General features: G+C 47.8%; 1 protein-coding gene across 1 annotated transcript in view; it reads left to right on the forward strand.

The window, feature by feature from the left end:
• Positions 1–22,197, forward strand: part of LAMB1 (laminin subunit beta 1) — a 44,406-nt gene that overhangs the window by 1,208 nt on the left and 21,001 nt on the right. The window contains exons 3-21 of the mRNA XM_065049017.1: positions 1,636–1,771; positions 3,751–3,824; positions 5,859–6,047; positions 6,157–6,220; positions 7,729–7,931; positions 9,202–9,322; positions 9,502–9,690; positions 10,698–10,877; positions 11,171–11,283; positions 12,228–12,307; positions 14,841–14,976; positions 17,044–17,202; positions 18,006–18,133; positions 18,565–18,688; positions 19,231–19,435; positions 19,596–19,739; positions 19,836–20,067; positions 20,557–20,720; positions 21,212–21,436. Coding sequence (XP_064905089.1) covers positions 1,636–1,771; positions 3,751–3,824; positions 5,859–6,047; positions 6,157–6,220; positions 7,729–7,931; positions 9,202–9,322; positions 9,502–9,690; positions 10,698–10,877; positions 11,171–11,283; positions 12,228–12,307; positions 14,841–14,976; positions 17,044–17,202; positions 18,006–18,133; positions 18,565–18,688; positions 19,231–19,435; positions 19,596–19,739; positions 19,836–20,067; positions 20,557–20,720; positions 21,212–21,436 — 2,866 coding nt within the window. The remainder of the gene's footprint in view (positions 1–1,635; positions 1,772–3,750; positions 3,825–5,858; positions 6,048–6,156; positions 6,221–7,728; positions 7,932–9,201; positions 9,323–9,501; positions 9,691–10,697; positions 10,878–11,170; positions 11,284–12,227; positions 12,308–14,840; positions 14,977–17,043; positions 17,203–18,005; positions 18,134–18,564; positions 18,689–19,230; positions 19,436–19,595; positions 19,740–19,835; positions 20,068–20,556; positions 20,721–21,211; positions 21,437–22,197) is intronic.

Consider the following 22,197-nt stretch of genomic DNA (forward strand, 5'->3'; position numbering starts at 1 on the left):
TTGGAAGGAAACCCAGGGAAAGCAGGAGGAGCCCTGCCTGAGGGGCTACAGCACTTGGCCCATTCGTGCCCTGAAGTTACCAAATCTTTCCCCCTGCCTTTAGTTTTACTGTACTACTCTGTCTAGTGGAGTAAATACTTGATTTAACATGGGGTTTAGCTTTGCTGGAACATTTTTGTAATATGTCAGGATTGTCTTTGATGACATTAGCTTCTTTGCTGGTACAAAATAACAAAGGAACTTTGTTACATTTTCTTGTCTCAGAAAATGCTGAAGTGCCATAGTAAAAAGCATCACTTCAGAAGTTTACGTGCCCTTATTTCTGATCTCACAGCCCCAGTTCAGCATTTGGGAAGTCTCCGGTTACTTCTGAACCATAAGATGGTATTGAAGAAATCTCAGGAAGATGCCAAATATCCTCCTTATAACATGAGGCTTGGCCGTGCTGAGTGCTTTGCAGGATTGGGCTTTCTAGGATTCAGTTTTGGTGGGAGAAGGAGCAAGTTGTTCGACGAGGCAGGGGCTGTGGCCCTGGGGAGAGCAGCCTGGAGCAGGCGGGAGGGGACATCTTCCCTGGGACCCTGAACTTGCTGTGCTCTCTGCTGGAGGAGTTTGTGGGGGCGAAGTGCCAGGCTTGGGAGGCGCTGCCGAAGCCAAAACTGGTGAAATGGAAAGCGTGTGAGGCAGAGACCTGCCAGACCTCACATTCTTGGCTGATAAAGCACCACATTTGTCTCCATAAACCCACTGGAGAAATGATGCCTGTATAGCTTTGACAGTGATGAGTTGCTGGTGTGCTGGGGCACCCTCACAAGTTGGCTTGGGCAGGAACCCTCTCTTTTGGTTGCAACCTACCTTGCAAAATTGGAAAGTGGTGGTTTAAGTCACCAGGACAATGTAAGAAATAGTGTTGTTCATGGTAATAGTCATGATGGTTTTTTTGTCCTCCCGGTGAAAAAGCATCCAGCTTTCCCAAGCAGCACATGCCAGACTTGCACCCAACCGTTTTTTTATGGGCACACCTTGTAGTGTGTGCAAACTGTCTTTATGTGCATAGCTGGGATTGCAATCACAGTTGAAGATGCAAGGTTTAAGTAGGAGTTTGACAAGCTGGATTCAGAGTAAAATTAACTCCCCGCTGAAAGGTCTTGATCACTAAACCACTCATGGCCCCTTGATATGTACTGAGCCTCACTGGAGGTATCCCTAATGCAGAGAATGTACATTTCCAGGTTAACTCCCAAAAGCCAGTGTTATTTCACGCAAGTTGTTGAAGAGGCAGTTTTGCATTTGTACAGGAGCAATTCAGCGATTTTCTGTAGATGCTGCCTTTGGTTCTGACTTCTGTTGGAGAATACATGCGCTGGAAGAGATTTCCTGGAACTACAATTTCAACAGAGAACGTACTTCTCCTAAAAATAAAGTTTATGAAATTCCTGGCATATTTTCCATTTGACAATTTGCATTAATTCGTAAAGGTAAACACACTTATAATTTCAACAAAAAAAATACCTTTGATGACTCCTGCAGGCAAAATGAGTGGAATGTGATATGGATGGAAAATACTCTTATCTGCAGGAAACAACTATTGCCCCACGGATAAAATCAGTAATGCTGATTATTTTGTTGTTTCAGGAGGACAAAAAATGTTTCATATGTGACTCCGAGGATCCCTTCCACGATACTCTCAATCCTGACAGTCATCGCATTGAAAACGTGGTCACTACGTTTGATCCAAATCGCCTGAAGCTCTGGTGGCAGTCGGAAAATGGTAGGGGCTTTGTCTGGGAGCCCTGTCCAGGGCTGGGAGCTGCTTTCCCTCCTTTTGTTTAAGGGTACCTGCGGGTTTGCTGTTATCTTTGGCCTGGTGGTTACTGCTGAGTGAAGGATCATGCTGTTCGAGGAGGGCTGAGTAAAACTGGCTGCTTTTGTGTGCCCGGGAGCGGTCCTTAATCCATAACTAAGCCCCATCAGCCCTCAGGGAGTGTCAGAAAGAGCCGTCCCACCACTTTGCAAGAATCCTTTCCTGAAGAGAGAAGTTTCCCACACTGGCTCCAGCTGTCCCTCCTGTCTGGGCAGTGGGAGCCGAGCAGCCTTCCAGGAGTCAGCCCTGCGGGGCACCTGCCAAGGGAGCACCCGGGGCTTCCCCGGCTGCTGGGCTGGGTGGAGGAGGTGGGAGGAGGAGGTTTGGGCGCAGAGCCGGCGCTGCCGTCCTGCCCGCAGCCCTCCTGCTCCCCAATCCTGCCCCGGGAGAGCAAGGCCAGGGGTATCTCTGACCCTGCAAACTGCCTTCCCCCTCCTGGGCTCCCTGAATTCCTGTATCCATGTGCCAGACTGTAAAATGATCATTGGAAGCAAACCAGCTAGTTAAAAAAAAATATTGCATGTTAATTTGATGGCCTTTTTTTTTGGAGTCCTTCCTCTGCCCTTCTGCTTTTATGGTTATGCTTTTGGCCTGCCTTCATGCACAAAACAAGGCATCGAAGTTTCTCAGACAGCAGTCCTGCCCTCAAGCTGTAAAGCCAGCTGGACGGGGTGGGACTTCTGCAAATGCATTAACAGTAGATGTTTTACTGTATATTAAAATAAAATGGTAATATTTGTGACATTGCGGCTGCCCAATAAAGAAAGATTTTCACTAAATCCTTTTTAGCCATTTAGATCAGCCTAGCAAACCACTCGTCTCCAGCGTCTCTCTTCTAGTGTTCCAAATAACTCATGTTTTTTGCAACAGGCTTGGCAGCATTCACACAGAAAAGTTCTTGGCTCATAAGGTCATGAAAATGTCCTTCAACAATAAAAAACAAATGATTCTTTTTATCAGATTCAAGTTTTCTTTTATTCAGGCATACAGCAGAAGGGCCCGTTGCTGCACGCTCCACATAAAATTGCAGATGGTCAAAAATTTAAGCACTTTATTGGTTCATTGTTTTCATTTTTTACCCTTTCTCCTCTCCATAAATCTTTCTTTTTTTTTTTTTTCTAAATTTCTTACTACAGTATACTTAGTATCCAGCTGTTTTGAGAGGTCTTTTCACATGAGAAAATAATATTGGTAACTACTTTTCTTCCTTTCTGTGTAGTCCTTGACCATAGGTAGTCACACAGCAGTGTTTGCAAAACCTTTTACCTGTGACTGGTTTCCTAGCTCTCACGGCTGCAAAGGACGGCTGTAAGAGTTTCTGTAAGGGTATTTCAAACCAGGTTGTAAAGGAACTGTTCCTGTGTCCGAATGGACAGAGCGAGTGAAGAAAGGTGGGAAACCACCCCCACCCACCATTGGGGAGATTTGGGGTGTTAGGGCTGCAGACACTTGCGCCTCTGTTGCTGCCAGGTGGGCCGCAGGGTGTGAGGACAGCACGGGGTCACCATGCGGGTCTGGGCTCAGCATCCTCCCTCATATCGGTCACCGGGTGTTTTGGTGCCAGAACCCATCCCAGAGCAATCCCCCTCCTTACCCCACAGCTAGTGCTGCCAGCCGTGTTACACCGTCTGAAATTATGGCAGGGCAGGCTCGTGCTTTGGGTGTAACATGTTTGGTGCAGATAACGCACAGGAATCCCATGTGTGATAGTCTTCAGCACATCCTTGGTGTCTCCTCCATACCCCATTAATGCACTAACTTGTCGCTTTTTGATAAGTGGCAAAGAGCCTCTGCACCACTGAAGCAAAGAGCTTCGGTAAAATTTAGCTGTAGAAGCTCATGGGTGTCCTTGTTTGCTGCACGGCTTCTTTTCTCCGCCCCTGCAGGTCTGGAAAATGTGACTATCCAGCTGAACCTGGAGGCTGAGTTTCATTTCACTCATCTCATTATGACCTTCAAGGTAAGAAAGCCACAGCCTTACGCCAAACCTCAAAACACAAGGAAATGAGAGGTCTCTTAGTCCTTCTTGTCTGTTTGATATTTGCTATTTGTCTGAGCTGTTTTGCCTGATTTGTTAGAGCTGTTAAGCATTAGCTCCTGCTGAAGTAGCACAGGAAGGCTGAGTTGTGACTTGTGGTGTGAGTTGTGTTTGAATTCCAGTGAGACTGCTGAAGGAGCTACACCAAAGCTGGGGTTTGTGTTGCTTGTCTCTCTCTCTTTGGTGGTTGTGTTCTAGAAGATAATTAACTAAATCATATATTAGCAAGGATTTTTCTTCTTAAAAAAAAAAAAAAACCAAACTTGGCCATGGTATCTGTTTTCATTTGGCAAATAGAAAGGTCTTAAGGAAGAAGGAACATCTGTACACAAAGTGTCTTTGTTTCTTTACAAACAGATGTCTTGGAATGGCAGATTATGTCCCGTACACCCTAAATCGCAGGCAAGCACTAGTGGGAACATTCAGCTGAGGTTTCAGGGGCTGCAGTTACTGAAGGGCTAAATTCCTGTTCTTTACATGTAGACAAATTAATTTCTTAATTTCTAACTGTCAGCTTTTGTACATTCAAAGAAGAGCAACAAAGCTGGTGAAGTGTCTGGAGCACAAGTCCCGTGAGGTGTAGTTGAGGGAACTGGGGCTGTTCTGCCTGGAGAACAGGAGGCTGAGGGGAGACCTTATCACTGTCCACGACTACCTGACAGGAGGTTGTAGCGTGGAGGGGGTTGGTCTCTTTTTTCCAGGTAACAAGCAATAAGACAAGAGGAGATGGCCTGGCATTGCACCAGAGGACATTTAAATTGGATATTAGGAAAAATTTCTTCCTTGAAAGGGCTGTCAGGCCTTGGAACAGGCTGCCCAGGGAAGTGGTTGAGGCACCATCCCTGAAGGTGTTTAAAAGACATGTAGATGTGTTGCTTAGGGACATAGTTTAGCAGTGGATTTGGCGGTGTTAGATCTTTTCCAGCCTAAATGATTCTGTGATTCTAGAAGAGCTGCTTCCTCTTGCCTGTGGTGCTGGCTTGGGTTTCTCTGCCCGCCCCAAGGTGATGGCTGAGGTGGAACGTGGTCCTCTCTGCTGTTCCCCAGCAGCAAGGGACTCCCAAGAGATCCCTGACCCCATGCAGGTGCTGTGGCCATTTTGGCTTGGTCTGCTGTTAGGAGGAAGACTGCAGAGGGAAGATAGCTTTAATGATGGTGTGTTGACTTTGTGTGGTAAACACTTGAGCTGCCTTACCTCTGGGTTGCTACATTTTTTGTTGGGTGAGATACCAGTTTGTAAGTTGGGTGATATTTTCAGCCAGGAAGCTGAAAGAAAATTTCTTTCCAGCTGTGACTGAACGCTTTTGTGCTTGGCTCTTGGAGGGCCTCCTCTGAGTACAGGAAACTAATGAAGAGGCTGTTGGTGTTTCTTGTTAGGTGCAAACCAGATCTTAAGTTAATATCTGCTTTTTGAAACGCAGTGCGTAAATTGCAGCGTGAGATTTTTAGGTCAGAGGGATTAAAAATCTTTTAAAAATCTCATTAGCTAGTTGTTCTGGAGGTGAGTGCATGTAGGTAAGAAGGACGGCGGTTGGTATGAAGTGAATGCAGCCTGATGGAGTCTGGGCAAGGGTAGCTGGAAGAGGGTCCCTGGGACCTGGGGACTCGCGTGCAGCAAGAGTGGGTGAAGCTGAACCCTCCAGGTTTGAGAAATGCCTTTTGGATTCCAAAAGGCATATGTTTGCTTATTTATTGTAAGCATGTTAAGCGCTTGGCCCCTAAGTGCCATCTTTTTGAAGATGTTTAGTCTGTGGTTTGATTTGTGTTATTTCAAAGATCTACCTCTGAGGAGAAAGTAGAATATTGGCCAAAAAAATATTTCCAGTCTTTCAATTTATTGGAAATAGTCAGTGCAGGGAGAGAGAATCAAATCCATATATGTGGATTGTTCACACTTAATGTAAATGCAAGTAGTAATTACCCAAATAAAATCTCTTTTCATTTTCTTACTGTTAGACATTCCGTCCTGCTGCAATGTTGATAGAAAGATCATCTGATTTTGGAAAAACGTGGCAAGTATATAGGTATTTTGCATATGACTGTGAGAGCTCATTTCCTGGGATTTCGACTGGACCCATGAAGAAAGTGGATGATATCATTTGTGACTCGCGATACTCTGACATTGAACCTTCAACAGAGGGAGAGGTCAGGGTGTTTTTTTTGCCAATATGTTTATTGTGTAGAATTTTTCCATACAGATTTAGATTATCTTATTTTTAAAGATGAATCTTTTGTTGTACCATTTTTCCTCCAGGTAATATATCGTGTTTTAGATCCTGCTTTTCGAATTGAAGATCCATACAGTCCAAGGATTCAAAGTACGTATGCAGGCCCATTTGAAAGTACCTTCCAGGCTCATTTGAAAGCATTTCTGTACTTATTTGCTCCCCAAAAAACCAGTAAGCCACAAGTAAAACCATACATTAGCCTTGATAACAGTTTTGAAGTGTTATGAATGTGTTTGTTTTATGGCTTCTTGTCCTGACTCAGATAGTGACGTGCTGGGAAATAACGATTGCTGTTGTCAACTCAAGTGATTGCTCTTACACACATTGTAGTTGGTCCTTTTCTTAATTGATAAGGGATGTAGTTGCATTAAAGACCCCCTCTCCCCCAAATACATCCAGTCGACAAGAGAAATGTTGGAATGTGATCCTGTAACTGTACAGCATTCAGAAAGCAAAGAAACAGAACTACAGAGGTACTTACATAATTTTGAATTTCTAGCTAAAATCAAGGGGGTTGTGTTTTATTTTTTAGAACATCTGAGTCATGACTTCAGAACAGTTGGCCTTGATACCACTGAGTGGCTGGACCACACAGTTGCAGTCGTAAAACACAAATGACTGCAGCATTCGTGTACGGTCATGACAATCCAGGAATGCAAAGGTAGAGAGATCTGCTGCTGAGCGTGGCTCAAACGGAAACCTTGTGAGGCATTTGGCCTGAGTAGGAAACAGTGCTTGGCCTTAAACTTGGCTTCCAATTTAATATTAATTCTCAGCTTCAGCTTGTGTCCTTTAGTGTAAAACTAACTGGAGCAGGAGAAAATGATCTGAAGTAGAAGAGTGTCTGCTAGTTGCTATTTGAGTTGAATGGTTTTTTATCCAACCTTTTAAAGGACAAACTCTGCTTTCATGGGCTTGGAGTACTTTCTCAAGCCTAGTTTCAAGGCTGTAAGAAATTACACAGGATTCATAGTATCAAAGTGAACATGTGGATTGAATTAATCACTGCAAATTGTCTTCCTGTGGATTATCCCTTGAGAACTTCTTTGTGTTTGGTCAGTGATGGGGTGTTGCTTCTTTCAGGAAAATGTAACTAATTACGTTTGCTAGGAAAGTTGGCCATATAAGAAAGAAGAATATATTTGTGTCTTGTTTCCAACTAGGATTTTTTCCAAAAAGCTCAAAACTCTTAAAGCTCCTGGTCCGCTTGTCAGCGATTCCTTAATATCAGGTTTCTGCCCTTCTTACGTTTTAAACTCCCAAGGAGCTAGTGTTTCCTTGTTGGTACTATTGCATGTGCCTTTAATATTTGTCTTTGTGCCTGTCTATGCCTACAATAAAATAGATTTATATTTTTAATTAAGCTTAAACTAACTTATACAGTGATCAACCTGTAGTAAAATAATGCATTTAAAAAGAAAAAAGTTTGGGAGTGTGAAGTGATGTGTAGTATGTAAGTGCTGAAATCAAATATGATCTAATCTGCCCATAGGAAGTGTGCTTTGGAAGTCGCTCCTGGCTTCCTCCCATTCAATACAATATCTGGTAAATAATTCCAAAATGGTGTTTGTTGGTTTTCTTTTTCGTGTCCCCTGTAGACCTCTTAAAGATCACAAATCTGAGAGTCAAATTTGTTAAGCTGCACACGCTGGGGGATAATCTCTTGGACTCGAGGATGGAGATCAGAGAGAAGTACTACTACGCCATCTACGACATGGTGGTTCGCGGGAACTGTTTCTGCTACGGACATGCCAGCGAGTGTGCACCAGTGGATGGCTTTAATGAAGAAGTGGAAGGAATGGTAAATATTTGCACTTTTCTGCCTAAAGCTGTTCCTGTCCGTGCCTCTGGATTGTGATTTAAACACAAATTTAAAATGGCAGTGTGCCTCCCTTACTCACCACCATTAATTTTCAAGAAGGAAAACCATTAGAACTAGTTCTCAGCAAACGTATCTGTCATTATTGGTGTTAATCAAGCACGGAGAGCCTAGATTGGGTGAAAAGTGTTTTAGCATTCCTTTTCTAATTATGTTAAAGAGCTGACGAAATTAAAAGGCAGGAATGCAGAAAGGGAGTGTAACCGTATTGAGCCAGAGATAGGTGTGTGGTTTAGGTTGCCCTAAAAGTTAAGTGAATAGAGGCACCAAAGGATGAAACACCTTAGTGAATAAAACATGACCTACATTTGTAGGGGTGGTTGTCAGCTGAGAAGTGGAGGCTGTAACCCTAGCTAACAGCAAGCCCTGAAGGAGAATCCTGCTGCCTGCACTGCACACCGCTGCACCATCCCTTCTGGGTTCTGGTTTCTGGTTTCCCTCATGGTTTTTGCCTGACAAGCAGTAATAGGTCCCCTGTTAATGAGTGAGTTATTAACTGGATGGAAATGTGGAGGCACACAGGGAGGTTGTGATGGTTGCCCCTGGTGCCGCAGGATGCCGACGAGCGGGTATGCTCCAGTGCCCTGCGCTTTCCATCCGAGCAGCGGCACGATTGGCTTTGCCTTTAAAATCGAGGTTCCAGTGTCTAAGGCAGCACTGTCACACAGTCAGTGTTGGTCTGCTCAGCACTTGCTCTGTGCATGCTGGAGCAAAGTCTGGGACAATCTGTTACCTTTGGTTTGAGAACAAAGGCAGGGCTGGAAAGAAGTCACTTGGCTAGTGACATGTAGATATAACTAGATGCATGTTAATAGCTAATTAACAGCTAATAAACAGCTGACTTTTAAGTCCAAGAGGCTTTAGTGATTGTTGAGCTGGAACTGTTCTCCCCTTGTTCATGCCTGAAAGCGTTTATTGAGGCATTAGTTCCAGTTAAAAAAAACCCCAAATTTGTAGGAGGACATTCTTACCTTGACAGGTTAAGGACACTCAAGTGGCCCTCTATGTATTCTCCGAGCAGTTATGTGCGTTAAAGTCTCCAAAAGTATATTGATTATGTACTAGCTATATTTCGCATTAATTAGAGCACGTTTGTTTGTTTGTTTTCCCTTCCTCTTTTATAACTAACTACGTTTCTCTTTTTTGTTTTTGGTTTTTTGTTGTTGTTTTTGCTTTTGTTTTTGAATGACAGGTCCATGGGCACTGCATGTGCAGACATAATACCAAAGGGTTAAACTGTGAACAGTGTTTGGATTTCTACCATGACTTACCCTGGCGACCCGCTGAAGGCCGCAATAGTAATGCATGCAAAAGTGAGTTTGAGTAAAACACAGATCTGGAGTCTGGTATGAGCATGATGTGCTGCTACTTGGGAACTTGTGGCAATATATAAAGTCCTGCCTGTTCTTTGGCTGACTTTGGTGTGTCTTTTTTGCAGACTTGCATCTCCCCTGGGACCAGACTCTTATTTTGCTTTCTGTCTTTGTCACAGAGTGCAACTGCAATGGCCACTCCAGCCAGTGCCACTTTGACATGGCTGTGTACATGACGACAGGGAACACCAGTGGGGGAGTGTGTGACGATTGCCAGCACAACACCATAGGACGCAACTGCGAGCAGTGCAAGCCCTTCTACTTCCAGCACCCAGAGAGAGATCTGCGGGACCCTGATGTCTGTGAGCGTAAGTGCAGCCCCGCTCCTTGGGCTGGGAATGGCGGTGGTGATTCCAGCTGTGGTCCCCCAGGCCTTTCCCTGGGGGAATTTAGGATTTACCCCATCTTCTTTTGGCCAGGGCTGTGTTCCCAAGCAAAGATCACAGAATCACAGAATGGTTGGGGTCAGAAGGGACCTCTGGAGATCATCTAGTCCAACCCATGTGCTAAAGTAGGTTCACCAGAGCAGATCACACAGGAATGTGTCCAAGCAGGTTTGAATGTCTCCAGGGAAGGAGACTCCGCAACCTCTCTCGGCAGCCTGTTCAGGGCTCTGGCACCCTCAAAGTAAAGAAGTTTCTCCTCATGTTCAGATGGAACCTCCTGTGCTTCAGTCTGTGCCCATTGCCCCTCATCCTTTTGTTGGGCACCACTGAAAGGAGTCTGGTTCCATCCTCTTGACACCCACCCTTGAGATATTTATAGACACTGATGAGATCCCCTCTCAGCCTTCTCTTCTCCAGGCTGAACAGACCCAGCTCTGTCAGTCTCTTCTCATAAGAAAGATGCTCCAGATCCCTGATTATCTTTGTAGCCCACCACTGGACTCCCTCCAGTAGTTCCTTGTCCTTCTTAAATGGGGGAGCGCAGAACTGGACACAGAACTCCGGATGCGGCCTCACCAGGGCAGAGTAAAGGGGGAGGAGAACCTCCCTTGACCTGCTGGTCACACTTTTCCTAATGCACCCTAGGATACCGTTGGCCTTCTTGGCCACAAGGGCACATGGTTGACTCATTGTCTCTCCTTGGGAGAAGGTGGTTGTCTAGGAGGTCATGAGCGAGCCTGGCTGGGTTTTGTTTTCTCTTCAAGAATCTGGAAATTAATCTGGTCATTATGTGTTCAACTCCTGTCATGTCTAATATTTGCAGGAGTGATACAGTCTCTACACAGCAACTGAGTTTAAATAATTCAGTGTGAGACTTGGCTACTTCTTTTATAGCAGTTAATAAAACACATGTGATGCTTCCTTCTTAGCTTGCAACTGTGACCCAGCTGGCTCCCAGAATGGTGGTATCTGCGATCGCTACACTGATTTCTCCACTGGCCTCATTGCCGGACAATGCCGTTGTAAACTATTTGTGGAAGGGGAGCGTTGTGACCTCTGCAAAGAAGGTTTCTATGGCTTGAGTGCCGATGACCCAGCGGGTTGTCAGTGTGAGTAAAAACATGTGTTCCTTTATGTGTGATCAAAAGTTCTCTGAGGAGCTGCTAGAGGTGGGAGAATTTGGTTTGTGAGGTGGTTTCAGTGGAAATAGCAGGATCGTCCTTATTTGTTTTTAATGAAGCCAGGGAAGTTTTACTGTGATGGGTGGTGGGCAAAGTGTGCAATTAATCTCTGTCGTGGGGAATTTAGGGGAAGCCTTAATGTAAATATTTAAGTTTGATACTGTCTAAAATGTAACTTCAGTCCTGTGTTTTGACCTGCCTATTTGTATTTCCCAATCTAGCTTGTGCGTGTAATCCTCTGGGTACCCATCCCGGGGGGAATCCTTGTGATTCAGAGACAGGAAACTGCTATTGTAAGCGCCTGGTGACAGGAAGGCAGTGCGATCGCTGCCTGGTAAGCAGTTTACCATAAAATAAATTAGCAGATGCTGGTGTGAGGGAGGCTGGTGTGTGGAAAGCGTGGAGCGAGGTGCCGGCCGCCGTCTCTGCCCATGAGCGGGCACCTGGCGTTCGGGCTGGAGTAGACATGTCAGAAGCCCTGAAGCACCCTGGAAGGCACGTCAGGGCACACAAGAGCATCCAAAAATTAATTCCCAGGATGGTATGGGGTGAGACGTTAGGATACCCATTGTGGTAACTGTGTGAAAATGAAGGATCTGGGGCAGTTCTGCTGAAGCCCTTGCTGTGGTGAAAGACACAATGGTCAGAGAAGTAGTGTTACCAAAAAAATTGCCTTCTATACAGGCCATTATTTCAGACAGAGATTATTTTATACAAATACATTTCCATATAGTGTTTATGTGTGCTGGAGTGTTATAGAAACACACTGTCAGACAACTGGATGTGTTTGTATAAACACTGACAGGCTGTCTTATCTAACAGTGAACTGCATAGAAAAACTAAACAAGTCTGTCTGCCTGTCCAACAAGCAAGTTGCAGAGTAGCAGCCCTGCAAGGGCAGTGCCCCATACAAAGCCCCACCACCCCATGCATGGGTCTCTGCTGCGGTGTGTTATACTGGGCTGTGATTTTCCAAGCCCTTCATGGGTCAGGAGCCCAAACTGATGCAAATGGTGCAGCAGGAGTAAGGTCTCTGAGCTTGAGTCCTCCTGAATCTTGTTTTCAAAGCTAGGCAGAAAGATGTGGTTTTTTTCTCAAGCCCTTGAGATGGTCAGCAAAGTGGAGTAGACCAGGTGGGGCAGTTGTGCTGGTGGTTGTGGGAGTAGTGTTGCGGGGCAATCAGGGGTAGCTTATGCTGAGTATTTTGGACTGAGCCTTTGGGATAGATGGGGTTAAACTGGCACTTGGTTACAGCACCGGTGATGTTTCCTCTTGCAGCCTGAGCACTGGGGCCTGAGCAATGACATGGATGGATGTCGGCCGTGCGACTGCGACCTGGGAGGAGCACTGAACAACAAGTGGGTCTCAGCCTGGTTGCTCTCTTGTAATCATTCACCCCTGCAAGTTTCGCTTCATTTGCAACCACAACATCCAGGGCTGGAGTTGGGGTGTTTGGGACTGTCTTTCTGCTCTGGTGTGCAGAAAGTGGCAAGTCTTGATTGCAGCAAGGGGTGACAGAGGCATGCTTGTCTTTTCCATGCTGAGCAGCCTCCATTAGTGCCACCAGTGCAGATGAACATGTAAAACTGTTTTTAGGGCAGCTCTTCCTTTGGTCAGCCAGGGTAGGAGCCAGCCATGGCTTGAGCTCTGCCCTGGCTGTAACCTGGGCTATGGATCATGTCAAAGCTTTGCTGTCACAGGATCAAAGCAGGAATCAGGCCATAACACGGGCTATCAGGCTGGCTTTTGATTTCCTCACAAACTGTCCCTTTGGCCAGTCTGTCGGTCTGTCCACCAGTGCTGGGGAAAGAGTGCCAGCTGCACGATTACTACTGTATTGCCCCAGAGGTGCTGCGTGGGGAGGGATGTGGCCAGGAACTGCCCACAGCTAGAGAGTTTTCAGAGAAAAGCATAGGTTTTGAAGATACATCCATCAATAAGAGCATGGAAAGTCCTGGCTTAAATTCCTGGTCAGAGGGGTGCTAAGTAGCCAGACTACTCTTCCGACCAGAGCAGTTTTCTGTCCATTAGGTGTGTGCCCGACCCAAGGCTTTCCAATAACAGCATGTTCCTTTACTCTATTTTTTTTCCTTCCCGCCACAAACCCTTTGAAAAGTCCTGCTTTTGTCTGAAGCCACACAAGTTTCCCAAGGGGGTGAACAACCTGTTTCCCACTGGAGCCCACAGGACCAGGCCAGGGGATTTTGGGACTGGTCCCGGTGTGAGTCCTGCAGGTCGTCACAGCCTGTGGACAACTCATCAGTGTCAGGGATTACTGTGGGAATGTCCCGTGGGCTGTCTCTCCCTTCCACTCCCAAGTGAATTATTACCCCTCGGCAGACAGCTGCGTGGTCATTAGGGATTATTTATTCTTCCGTGCTGGCTCACTGCGTGTGGATCGGTTACGCCACACAGCTTTTAACAGCTCCCCCGGTGCAGCCGCTGCCAGGGGTCTGGGGTCTGGCTTGGCCGTGGCTCAGCAAGGCTTTGCAGCCTGTTTCCCATGTGCTGAGCCCAGCGATTGCAAAACCAGGCAGGGAGGGGACGTGCAGTGTCCTGGTGTGGACAGGGAGCAGCTGCACTTTACTCTGGCTGCAGGAGAGCTGCGAAGCCCGGCTCAGCTCCCGGCTTCCATCTCTAGCATCAGCTGGGAAGTGGAGCATCACCCTCCCCAGGGCTCCTCTCCTCAGCTGCCAAACTGCCGCCTCCTGGCTGCTGTTCAGGGAGTGGGATGCAGCACCTGGGGCAGCCACACCTTGCCCAAAATTCAGCCCTGCTCTGTAACCCAGGTGGTGGAGTCATTGCTGTCCCTTGGAGGGGAAACTTCCCAGCTCCCCTTCTGGGGCAGCTGGGGCACTTCTGGCATCTCAAAGTGAGCATTTAAGTGAATCTCTGCAACTTCAAAAATGGTTTCAGTTAAAAATTGCACTTGGAACAAAAGCCTGAAAAAGCTGGAGATTTTCCATGGAAAACGGGGGACTGACTTAAGAAAATGTTTCTAAATTCAACTCAAATTTAAAGAAAGGGGCATCTTTTGGTGGACCAAAAAACCTTCCTATGTAAAAGTGTAACCAGGCCCATGCAGAAATACATTCTGCCCAAGGGTTCTTAATAATGCAGGGTGGACTCTCTGAGAACAATAAAACCATCAAAAGGCAGTTTGGGGATAGAGCTGTACTGAGAAAACAGAATGGCTCTTTATGAAGTGGAACTGCTGTATGTCACTCTGGACAGACCTCCATTCCCCAGCGATGGCTGTGTCTATCCCACTTTAAAGCAGCTGGGTATGGTTTTTCCCTATGTATAGCTGCTGGTGGGTGATCTCTCAGGACGCGCTTTGCAGCATACGATAGCACCTTGACGTCCTGGGGCATGCAGGGTCATGCATGTTCTTGCATTACCTGAGCCTGTACAGATAGGCTGCTTGCATGGCCCACGAGCCTGTAGCCGAAGGCTGCCCTCAGCTTGCGGGACAGACATGCCTCTTGGCTGTGTCTGTGGTAGCAAGTGAAGCTCTCCCAGGACTGCTGTGGGGCCCCAGGGAACCTCCTGCATCCATAGCGTGAGATCCTCTGCCATCCAGACAGAGGAAGGCGCAGGCAAAGCACCTCTGGCAATGGTCCCTGGCTGTGCTTGCTCCCAGCCTGAGTCTAGGAGTTGTCTGGGAGAAGAATACCTGGGTTGAGCTTAGACTGCACCGAGCACTGTGCTGCCATGTTAGCAGTGCAGGTGGTCTGGCTGCAGAGCCCGAGAACATCTGGTGTGTCGGTGCAGCCGTGTCCGGAACCGCTTCTCCTCCTGAGTCACTTTAAACGCCAAAGCGGGATGTGGCTCTAGCACTGTCTCGGTGTAGCCAAGAGGTGTTGTAAACTCATTGCTCTTCCATTTTAGCTGCTCAAGTGAAACTGGCCAATGCGAATGCCGGCCCCACATGTTTGGACGTCAGTGCAACCAGGTGGAGCCTGGCTATTACTTCATTTCGCTCGATCATTACATCTACGAGGCGGAGGAAGCCAGCTTGGGTCCCGTGAGTAGCAGTTCCAGTGGGCTGGCGTGTCTGGACAGCTGTGGGAAGGTTGTTTCACCATTCAGTTCTTGGAAGAATCAACTTTATACCCTAAGTGTTTTGCAGTTAATGTGTGGAAACACAAAACTGAATTGTATCAGAAAACCCTTAACCTGTAGCTCTTCAATCTTCATATTGATAAATAATTTAGTAATTTAGGGGGGGAACCTGCAATTTTTCTTTCTAAACCTGTTTCTTTGGTCACGACTGCACAGTTTGTTTCCTGTCCGTGTCCCTCTCTGTACCCCTCTACATACATGCCCACTGCACCCACTTGTTCCCCTCTTATCTCAAGAGCAATGGGCCACTGACACTGGCTCTTTGGTGCCGCTGAAACTGAGAGGGAACAAAGCGCTCATTTAAGCACAATGCCACAGCTTTTAGAGTTTCTGTACATCAGCAGCATTTCTTTTAATAATGACTAAAACCATGGTTGGTTGTGCAGAAAGCTGCTTTTGTAGGTGAGGTTCCCTCTAACTTGTTTAGCCCGCTGGCATGGTACATCAGGGTCTCTGGCTTTTTCCATTCACCACCCTACAGCCTTGCTTTTAATTCATTAACAGCAGCTAGGTGATTACATCAATTATTTTTGCCTCCAGCAAGGAGTCCGAGAGATGAGATAATGGTTTCTCTATAGCAGCAGATCCCTGTCTGCTTGTAATTGGGGCACTTGGTCCTAATTTGTTTTTTTCAGTCAAAATGCAGCCACTCTGCAGTTTCAGCCCAGGCAGTAGATTTTTGCTGTTAGACAACTGGGGAGAGGGAAGGCAGCACAGAGCAGAGGCTGGACCGCAGCAGAGGGTGTGTGAGCTGGCTCGGGGGTTTTGGTGCCTTTGTGTCTGCCTGGCTGGAGAGGTGGTACCCAAGGCCTCGCTGGGGCTCAGGGATGGGGGAGCTTGGCGTGAAAACCCACCTTGCCAAGCAGAGCAAGGGGATGTGCCACAGGTTTGCCTTTTGAAACCTTCAAAACAAACCGCTTTAAAAAATGCCGATATTGAAAAGCTTTCTCACAAGTCTGGTGGCAGAACAAAGCTCTGAATTCCCAGGTAGAGGCCCATCACAAGCCAAAATGAAGCGGCACAGAGTTGCAGGAATTTTCAGGCGATGCCAAGCCCCTGTGCTCCCCGCAGCTGCACACCCCTGCTCAAGTCCTGCCTGCCATCCTTTCTGGGGAGCTCTGACCCTTTGTGCAAAGTCAAAGGGTAATAACTTACAGACAGACTCTCTTCAAAGAGTGTGAGAATACATGAGGGGACATCCTGAAGCGATATGTATACGTATAGTCATTTCCTCACATTTTATCCCTTTCTTCTGAAGCAACTTCCGTAGGAATGCACAGGATGTTGTTCTGTGCAGAGAACTATTCATGGATGCAGATATATTTGAAATGGGAAGTTCGAACACAACATGTTTCCATTTTCTGTTGCCTTTTTCCTCTTTTTTGCTTTATATAAAGGGTAGCAGATACAAACTTGGCATCTCAGACTGAAAGGAGTGAACATGTCTTTATTTTGCTATTAAATATCTATCGATGATTAGCATCTCTGTTATTTAGTGACACCTGAGTTATTATGGCCATGATCCGCTTTTCAGATGTTACCAGGAGCAGTAGTTTGGTTTGGAGCAGTGTGGTGTAGTCAGGAACTAATTAGCACTCAGCTTGGGCGGTTAATAGAGCAGTTATGTACCACTGCAGTAAATCCTACTGCTACAAGTATGGCGTGAAAGTCCTTACAGTGAACAAGATGTCATAGCTGGTGGATTAGTTACTCAGAGCAAGTTTTTAAATTTAATTCCCCATTACAACAGAAAAATGGATGAAGAGTTGTGCAATGTTGTTTTATCTTTCTTGCTTTTTTGCATATGGTTAAGCAGAAGGGCAATGGTGTGCATGTCCATGGGTTTAAAAGAGAATTCGTGTTCTCTGGGATGCAAACAATGGATGCTGCGATCCAGAAGTGATCCATCATCAGAGGGCTTGCAAATTTAGTGTATTGGTATTAAAATCTCTGTTCCCTGTTCCTGTAGGGAGTAAACATAATAGAGCGCCAGTACACACCGGACCGCACACCATCATGGACGGGCATAGGCTTTGTAAGGGTCCCTGAGGGGGCGTACCTGGAGTTCTACATCAACAACATCCCCTACTCCATGGAGTACGATATTCTGGTCCGCTATGAGCCACAGGTAGGTCTGTGAGTAGGGGCATTGCTGCTTCCTGGCAGGGGCTGTATGTCCTAGTGCATGACTGACAGGAGCCCAGTGCTTGTGGGAGTCATCAGGACTCAAAGGCAAGGACAGAAGCTCAGTTGAGTGTCTGAGATGCATGAAGGAAGGTTTTGATTATCACTAGTATTATTTGCTTTACGGTTCTGTGTATTGTTGGATTGTTTCAGCACCTGTTTAATGAGCAAATTAAAAAGTGACAAGTCCCGTCAGGATAGATGAGAGTATAAATTGGGCATCAGCCAGATGGGCTTCTAGTGGGTGGAAACAATGCTATATGCCTTAGGAGATAGATTTTCAGTCTTGGATGATGAATGCCTGCAGCCAAGAGTTTGCAAGCAATTGTTTTTGGCTCTGGATAATTCACAGGGTGGAGGGAAAGAAGAAAATTCCCCAGCTACTTAGAACAAGGTAGCAGTCAACTGCAGTGAAATGCTCAGATGTGGGAACCAGAGGTGGGTGGAGAGGAGGTTGCCAAACTGCTGCTGGTGCCGTGCTGCAGATGCTCAGTGCTGACCACCTGCACCTAGTCATGTTTTTTGTGATGGAGAGAGGCTGGAGGATGCCCAGGGGCACATTCCTTGTCCTGTCTCAGCACAGACCGCAGCCAGTAGATGCCACATTGATGCTGGAACTGCCTCCCTTCCCTCCCCAAAGTGCAGTGAACACGCCGTCTGTGCGCAGGCTCTTCTGAGCCGAGCTCTGGATGGTCCCAGACGCTTACAGCCATTGCTTGATGCTGATCAGCCTTTTTTCCCCCCTAGTTGCCGGATCAGTGGGAAAAAGCTGTGATCAGCGTCTCGCGCCCAGGCAAGATTCCCACGGGTAGCCGGTGTGGCAACACAGTTCCTGATGATGACAATCAGGTTGTCTCGCTGTCACCCGGCTCCAGGTCAGTATAACTGGGCAGGCCAAAAGGAGGAAAAAAAACATTGAAAAAATTGAAACAGAAATGTCATGTTTTCAGTTGGAAAAGTAATTAAATTTGTTTTTCAGTGGGTTATAAAAACATATTTAGTATTATGTCTGTAGACTCAAAGCTTTGAACTTATCCTCATTGTCTGATTTGTTTTTTTCACTGATTAAGGAGAGGGGGAGGTGTTTGCACAGCCTGCAAGTGAACATCGGTGTGACTCTTCACTGGCTGATAAGCTTTTCCGGCTCTGACTCGAGCAAACCTCCAAACCACCTCCTTCACATCATAGCTTTTGTTCTTCCTGGTCTTGGCTACTTTCTGTTATCTCAGTTGCTTTATAGGGCCACCTGAAACACTTTATGTTGCTGGACATTTGAATTAAGAATTGTTTCCTGTTCCTAATGCAGATATGTTGTTCTCCCGCGACCTGTCTGCTTTGAGAAGGGGCTGAATTACACCATCCGCCTGGAACTACCCCAGTACTCCTCGGTGGATACAGAGACAGAGAGCCCGTACACGCTTATTGACTCCGTGAGTAGAAATTATTTTGGGGTTGCTCTGGGGGAAAAGTGTATTTGAATGCTTGAAAGTTTGCGTCTCCTCTGGGATGCATCTATGTAAATCCAAAGTAATGTTTTACAACGTCGTTGCTTACAGCTGAAGTGAGATTTTAAATGAACAGTGTAAAGCAGATAGGTTTCTTCACCCGCAAAGTATGCAAGTTCTTTCTCTAAGAAGCTTTTGCTGTATTTTCCAGTTTCACAGGTAGTTCCGCATACCTTAACTTTCACAGTTTTTTCTTTGGAAAGGTTAATGTGCGCCACGTATGTAATGAATGTCTACCTTTTTTTTTTTAATTAATAGAATTTTGCAGATTTGGTAAGAATTTGGTGCATACCAGAACTACACCAAAAACTACGGATTTCCTGTCATTTCCCTTCCAAATTCTGTCTGGCTGTTTGCTTTTTGGCTAATAAAGAGTAATAGGAAGTAGGATAATAGTGAATTTTAATAATTTTGGTGGAGGCTGTTTATAAATAGTGACATTTTGTCATTGTAATATTGTTTTGTAGCTCGTTCTCATGCCATACTGCAAATCACTGGACATATTCACAGTGGGAGGGTCAGGCGAAGATGTGGTCACGAACAGCGCTTGGGAAACTTTCCAAAGATACCGGTGTCTGGAAAATAGCAGGAGTGTTGTGAAAACCCCCATGACTGATGTCTGCAAGAACATCATATTCAGCATTTCGGCTCTATTACACGAGACCGCGTTATGTACGTAACCACCTACTTGTGGGGCAAACTGCACCTGGAAGCTGGATGGTGCTTGCAGGCAGAGCGGTTTGCACGGGGCAGGCGTGTGCATGGGATGAGGCAGGTGTGAGTAACACCTGTGCTGTGGTACTCATTCCCCCCAATGCTTTTCTCCGCTCAGCATGCCAGTGCGACCCCCAGGGCTCCCTGAGTTCGGTGTGTGACCCCAGCGGAGGACAGTGCCAATGTCGTCCCAACGTCGTCGGAAGACAGTGCGACAGATGCGCCCCTGGCACCTTTGGGTTCGGGCCAAGCGGATGCCGATGTACGTTCAAACCTTGGCTCTGGGCTGTGTGGCCATCAGGGCCCTGCGTTTAGGGCTTGCCGTGGAAACACAGCCCCTCTCTCCCTTTCCTTGCAGCGTGCGAGTGCCATGTCCGAGGCTCTTACAACACCTTCTGTGATGCAGAGACGGGCCAGTGCCACTGTTTCCCCGGGGTGTACGGGCGGCAGTGTGACCGCTGCCTGCCGGGCTTCTGGGGCTTCCCCAGCTGCCAGCCCTGCCACTGCAACGGCCACGCCGACGACTGCAGCCCCTACACCGGGGAGTGCCTGAGCTGCCGCGACCACACGGCGGGGCACAACTGCGAGAGGTACTGCACCTGTGTCCCCTCCCTGGCCACTCTCCTTCCCCCAGCAGTATGGACACACAGCTGTTCCCCTCTGGCACTGGTGCTCGGGTGGGTGTGAATTTAGAGGATAAGTCCCTGCACCCTGGGAACCAGAGCAGCACTGGTGGTCCTGGAGGAGGATGGGAGCAGGGACCCCATCTTCCCAGCCCATGGCCTCAAACCTCCCAGCAGTGCCTGCCCAGATGCCAGAGAGCACGCTGTGATACCCTGGGGCTTCAGAGAGGCTTTCTCCGCTGAAGGACATCAGCCGTTGGTCTCCTGCTCTTATGCTGGCATAAGCCAGACAAATTTGCCTCTGTGGCTGCTCAGAGCATGAGTGGCACAGGAGAGCTGTAAAGATGTTTCTGCCCTTTCTTTCTTTGCGGTGTTTGAAAACCTAAGTGTCGTTATCGGCAAGGCTTCAGTCCATTTGCCTGCAGGCCCCTACATGCCGTGTACCCCGTTGTGCAGGTGCCAGGCTGGCTACTACGGAGACCCCATCCTGGGATCGGGCGACCACTGCCGCCCCTGCCCTTGCCCTGACGGCCCCGAGAGCGGACGCCAATTTTCCAGCGGCTGTTACCAGGATCCAGTCACACTGCAAGTTGTGTGTGTCTGCAGTGTGGGATACATAGGTATGTCATGGGTATATAGAGGGGGGCTGGTTGGGTTGAAGCTCCCGGTGGGAAGGGGTATGTTCATACGGCTTGTTGCATGTGACCATGGCACCAGTAGCAGTGTGTTGCTGCTGGAGGTTGGCAGCTCTTGGAAGGTGCTGGAGCAGAGTGGTTTGTGCAGGTGATGCCGGCACCACTGTGAACCTCTTCCCTGGCAGTGTGGTGAGCGGTGACTGGTGATCAGCAGAGGTGGACAGGAGAGCAGGGGAGCCAAGGCGATGAGCGTGCTGGCAGTGCTGGCACTGTGCCTTGATGCATAAGACAGTACCATCCATCCTGCACCAAGCTGCTGCAGTCTCACCAGGCACTGCCTCTGTTGCTTTGAGCATGATCCAATTAACACCCTTCCATTAATGACCTTTATTGTCTTGCCTCAGTCTTGCCATTTATGGGGCTGCTCGCTAGCAAGCCGTGATGGTAATTCCCACCGTGTCTGTTTGTTCAAACAGGCAGTCGATGTGATGAATGTGCGTCTGGCTTCTTTGGGAGCCCCGACGAGGTTGGCGGCGCCTGCCAGCCGTGCCAGTGCAACAACAACATTGACACCACTGACCCGGAGGCCTGCGACAAGAAGACGGGAACATGCGTGAAGTGTCTGTATCACACAGAGGGGGAAAACTGCCACCTCTGCAGACAGGGCTACTATGGGAGTGCCCTGCAGCAGGACTGCAGAAGTGAGTGGGGAGACGTGGCCGTGTCCCCCCTGCCAGCCATGTCATGGGGTGGCAGCAGCTGCCTGAGCTCTTTTGAATTTACCTGGGAGCACTTGGGGTGGAAGGGAAACCTAATTACCTCCAGCTGGAGTTGTGTGCAGCTGCCCTGCTGCTCAGTGAGGCTCCTGGCCAGGACGGGAGTCCTTTACATTTGTCAGGAAGAGCAGGGACAGCATTTACATGTGCTGAAAGGAGGAGGCTTTTGTAGGAGGAGGGTCTCTTGCCCTCTTGTTAGCGGTCTTTGTTTCCCCTCTTCTCCAGAGATGGCCGGTGGCAGGGTGAGTGAGGGTTTGGGTTTTGTTAACACCGGCGTTCCTCCAGATGTGGCCGGGCAGTGGGACTGAGTCCTGCCCAGTGAGCCGACCCAGGTGGTGGGCAGGCAGACCCTCCTTTCCCTCAGTGCTGGACACAGCCTGGCAGGGCAGAGGGTCGCTGGGCAGACCAGCAGAGCTTTGCTGTGCTGGGCATGCTATTGGCCGCTCCAACAGATCCATCACCATAGCCAGCTGACTGGAGCCAGGCAGGCTTGGGCTTTGGTTATGTACAGGGGAAGGAAAGAAGAGGAGGAGGAAGACTGGGCTGCTAGAATGAGGGGCTCCTACTGCCTTCTCTGTGCTGGGGCAGAAGCCATAGAGGAGGCCAGCCTGGGACATGAGGAGGGCTCCTGTGCGGTGCTGGGTGTCATTCAGCGTTGAGTCAGCCAGGCCTGGCCATGGGGATTG

This window comes from Columba livia, chromosome 1 (genome assembly GCF_036013475.1).
Source record: "Columba livia isolate bColLiv1 breed racing homer chromosome 1, bColLiv1.pat.W.v2, whole genome shotgun sequence".
Classification (NCBI taxonomy): Eukaryota; Metazoa; Chordata; class Aves; order Columbiformes; family Columbidae; genus Columba; species Columba livia.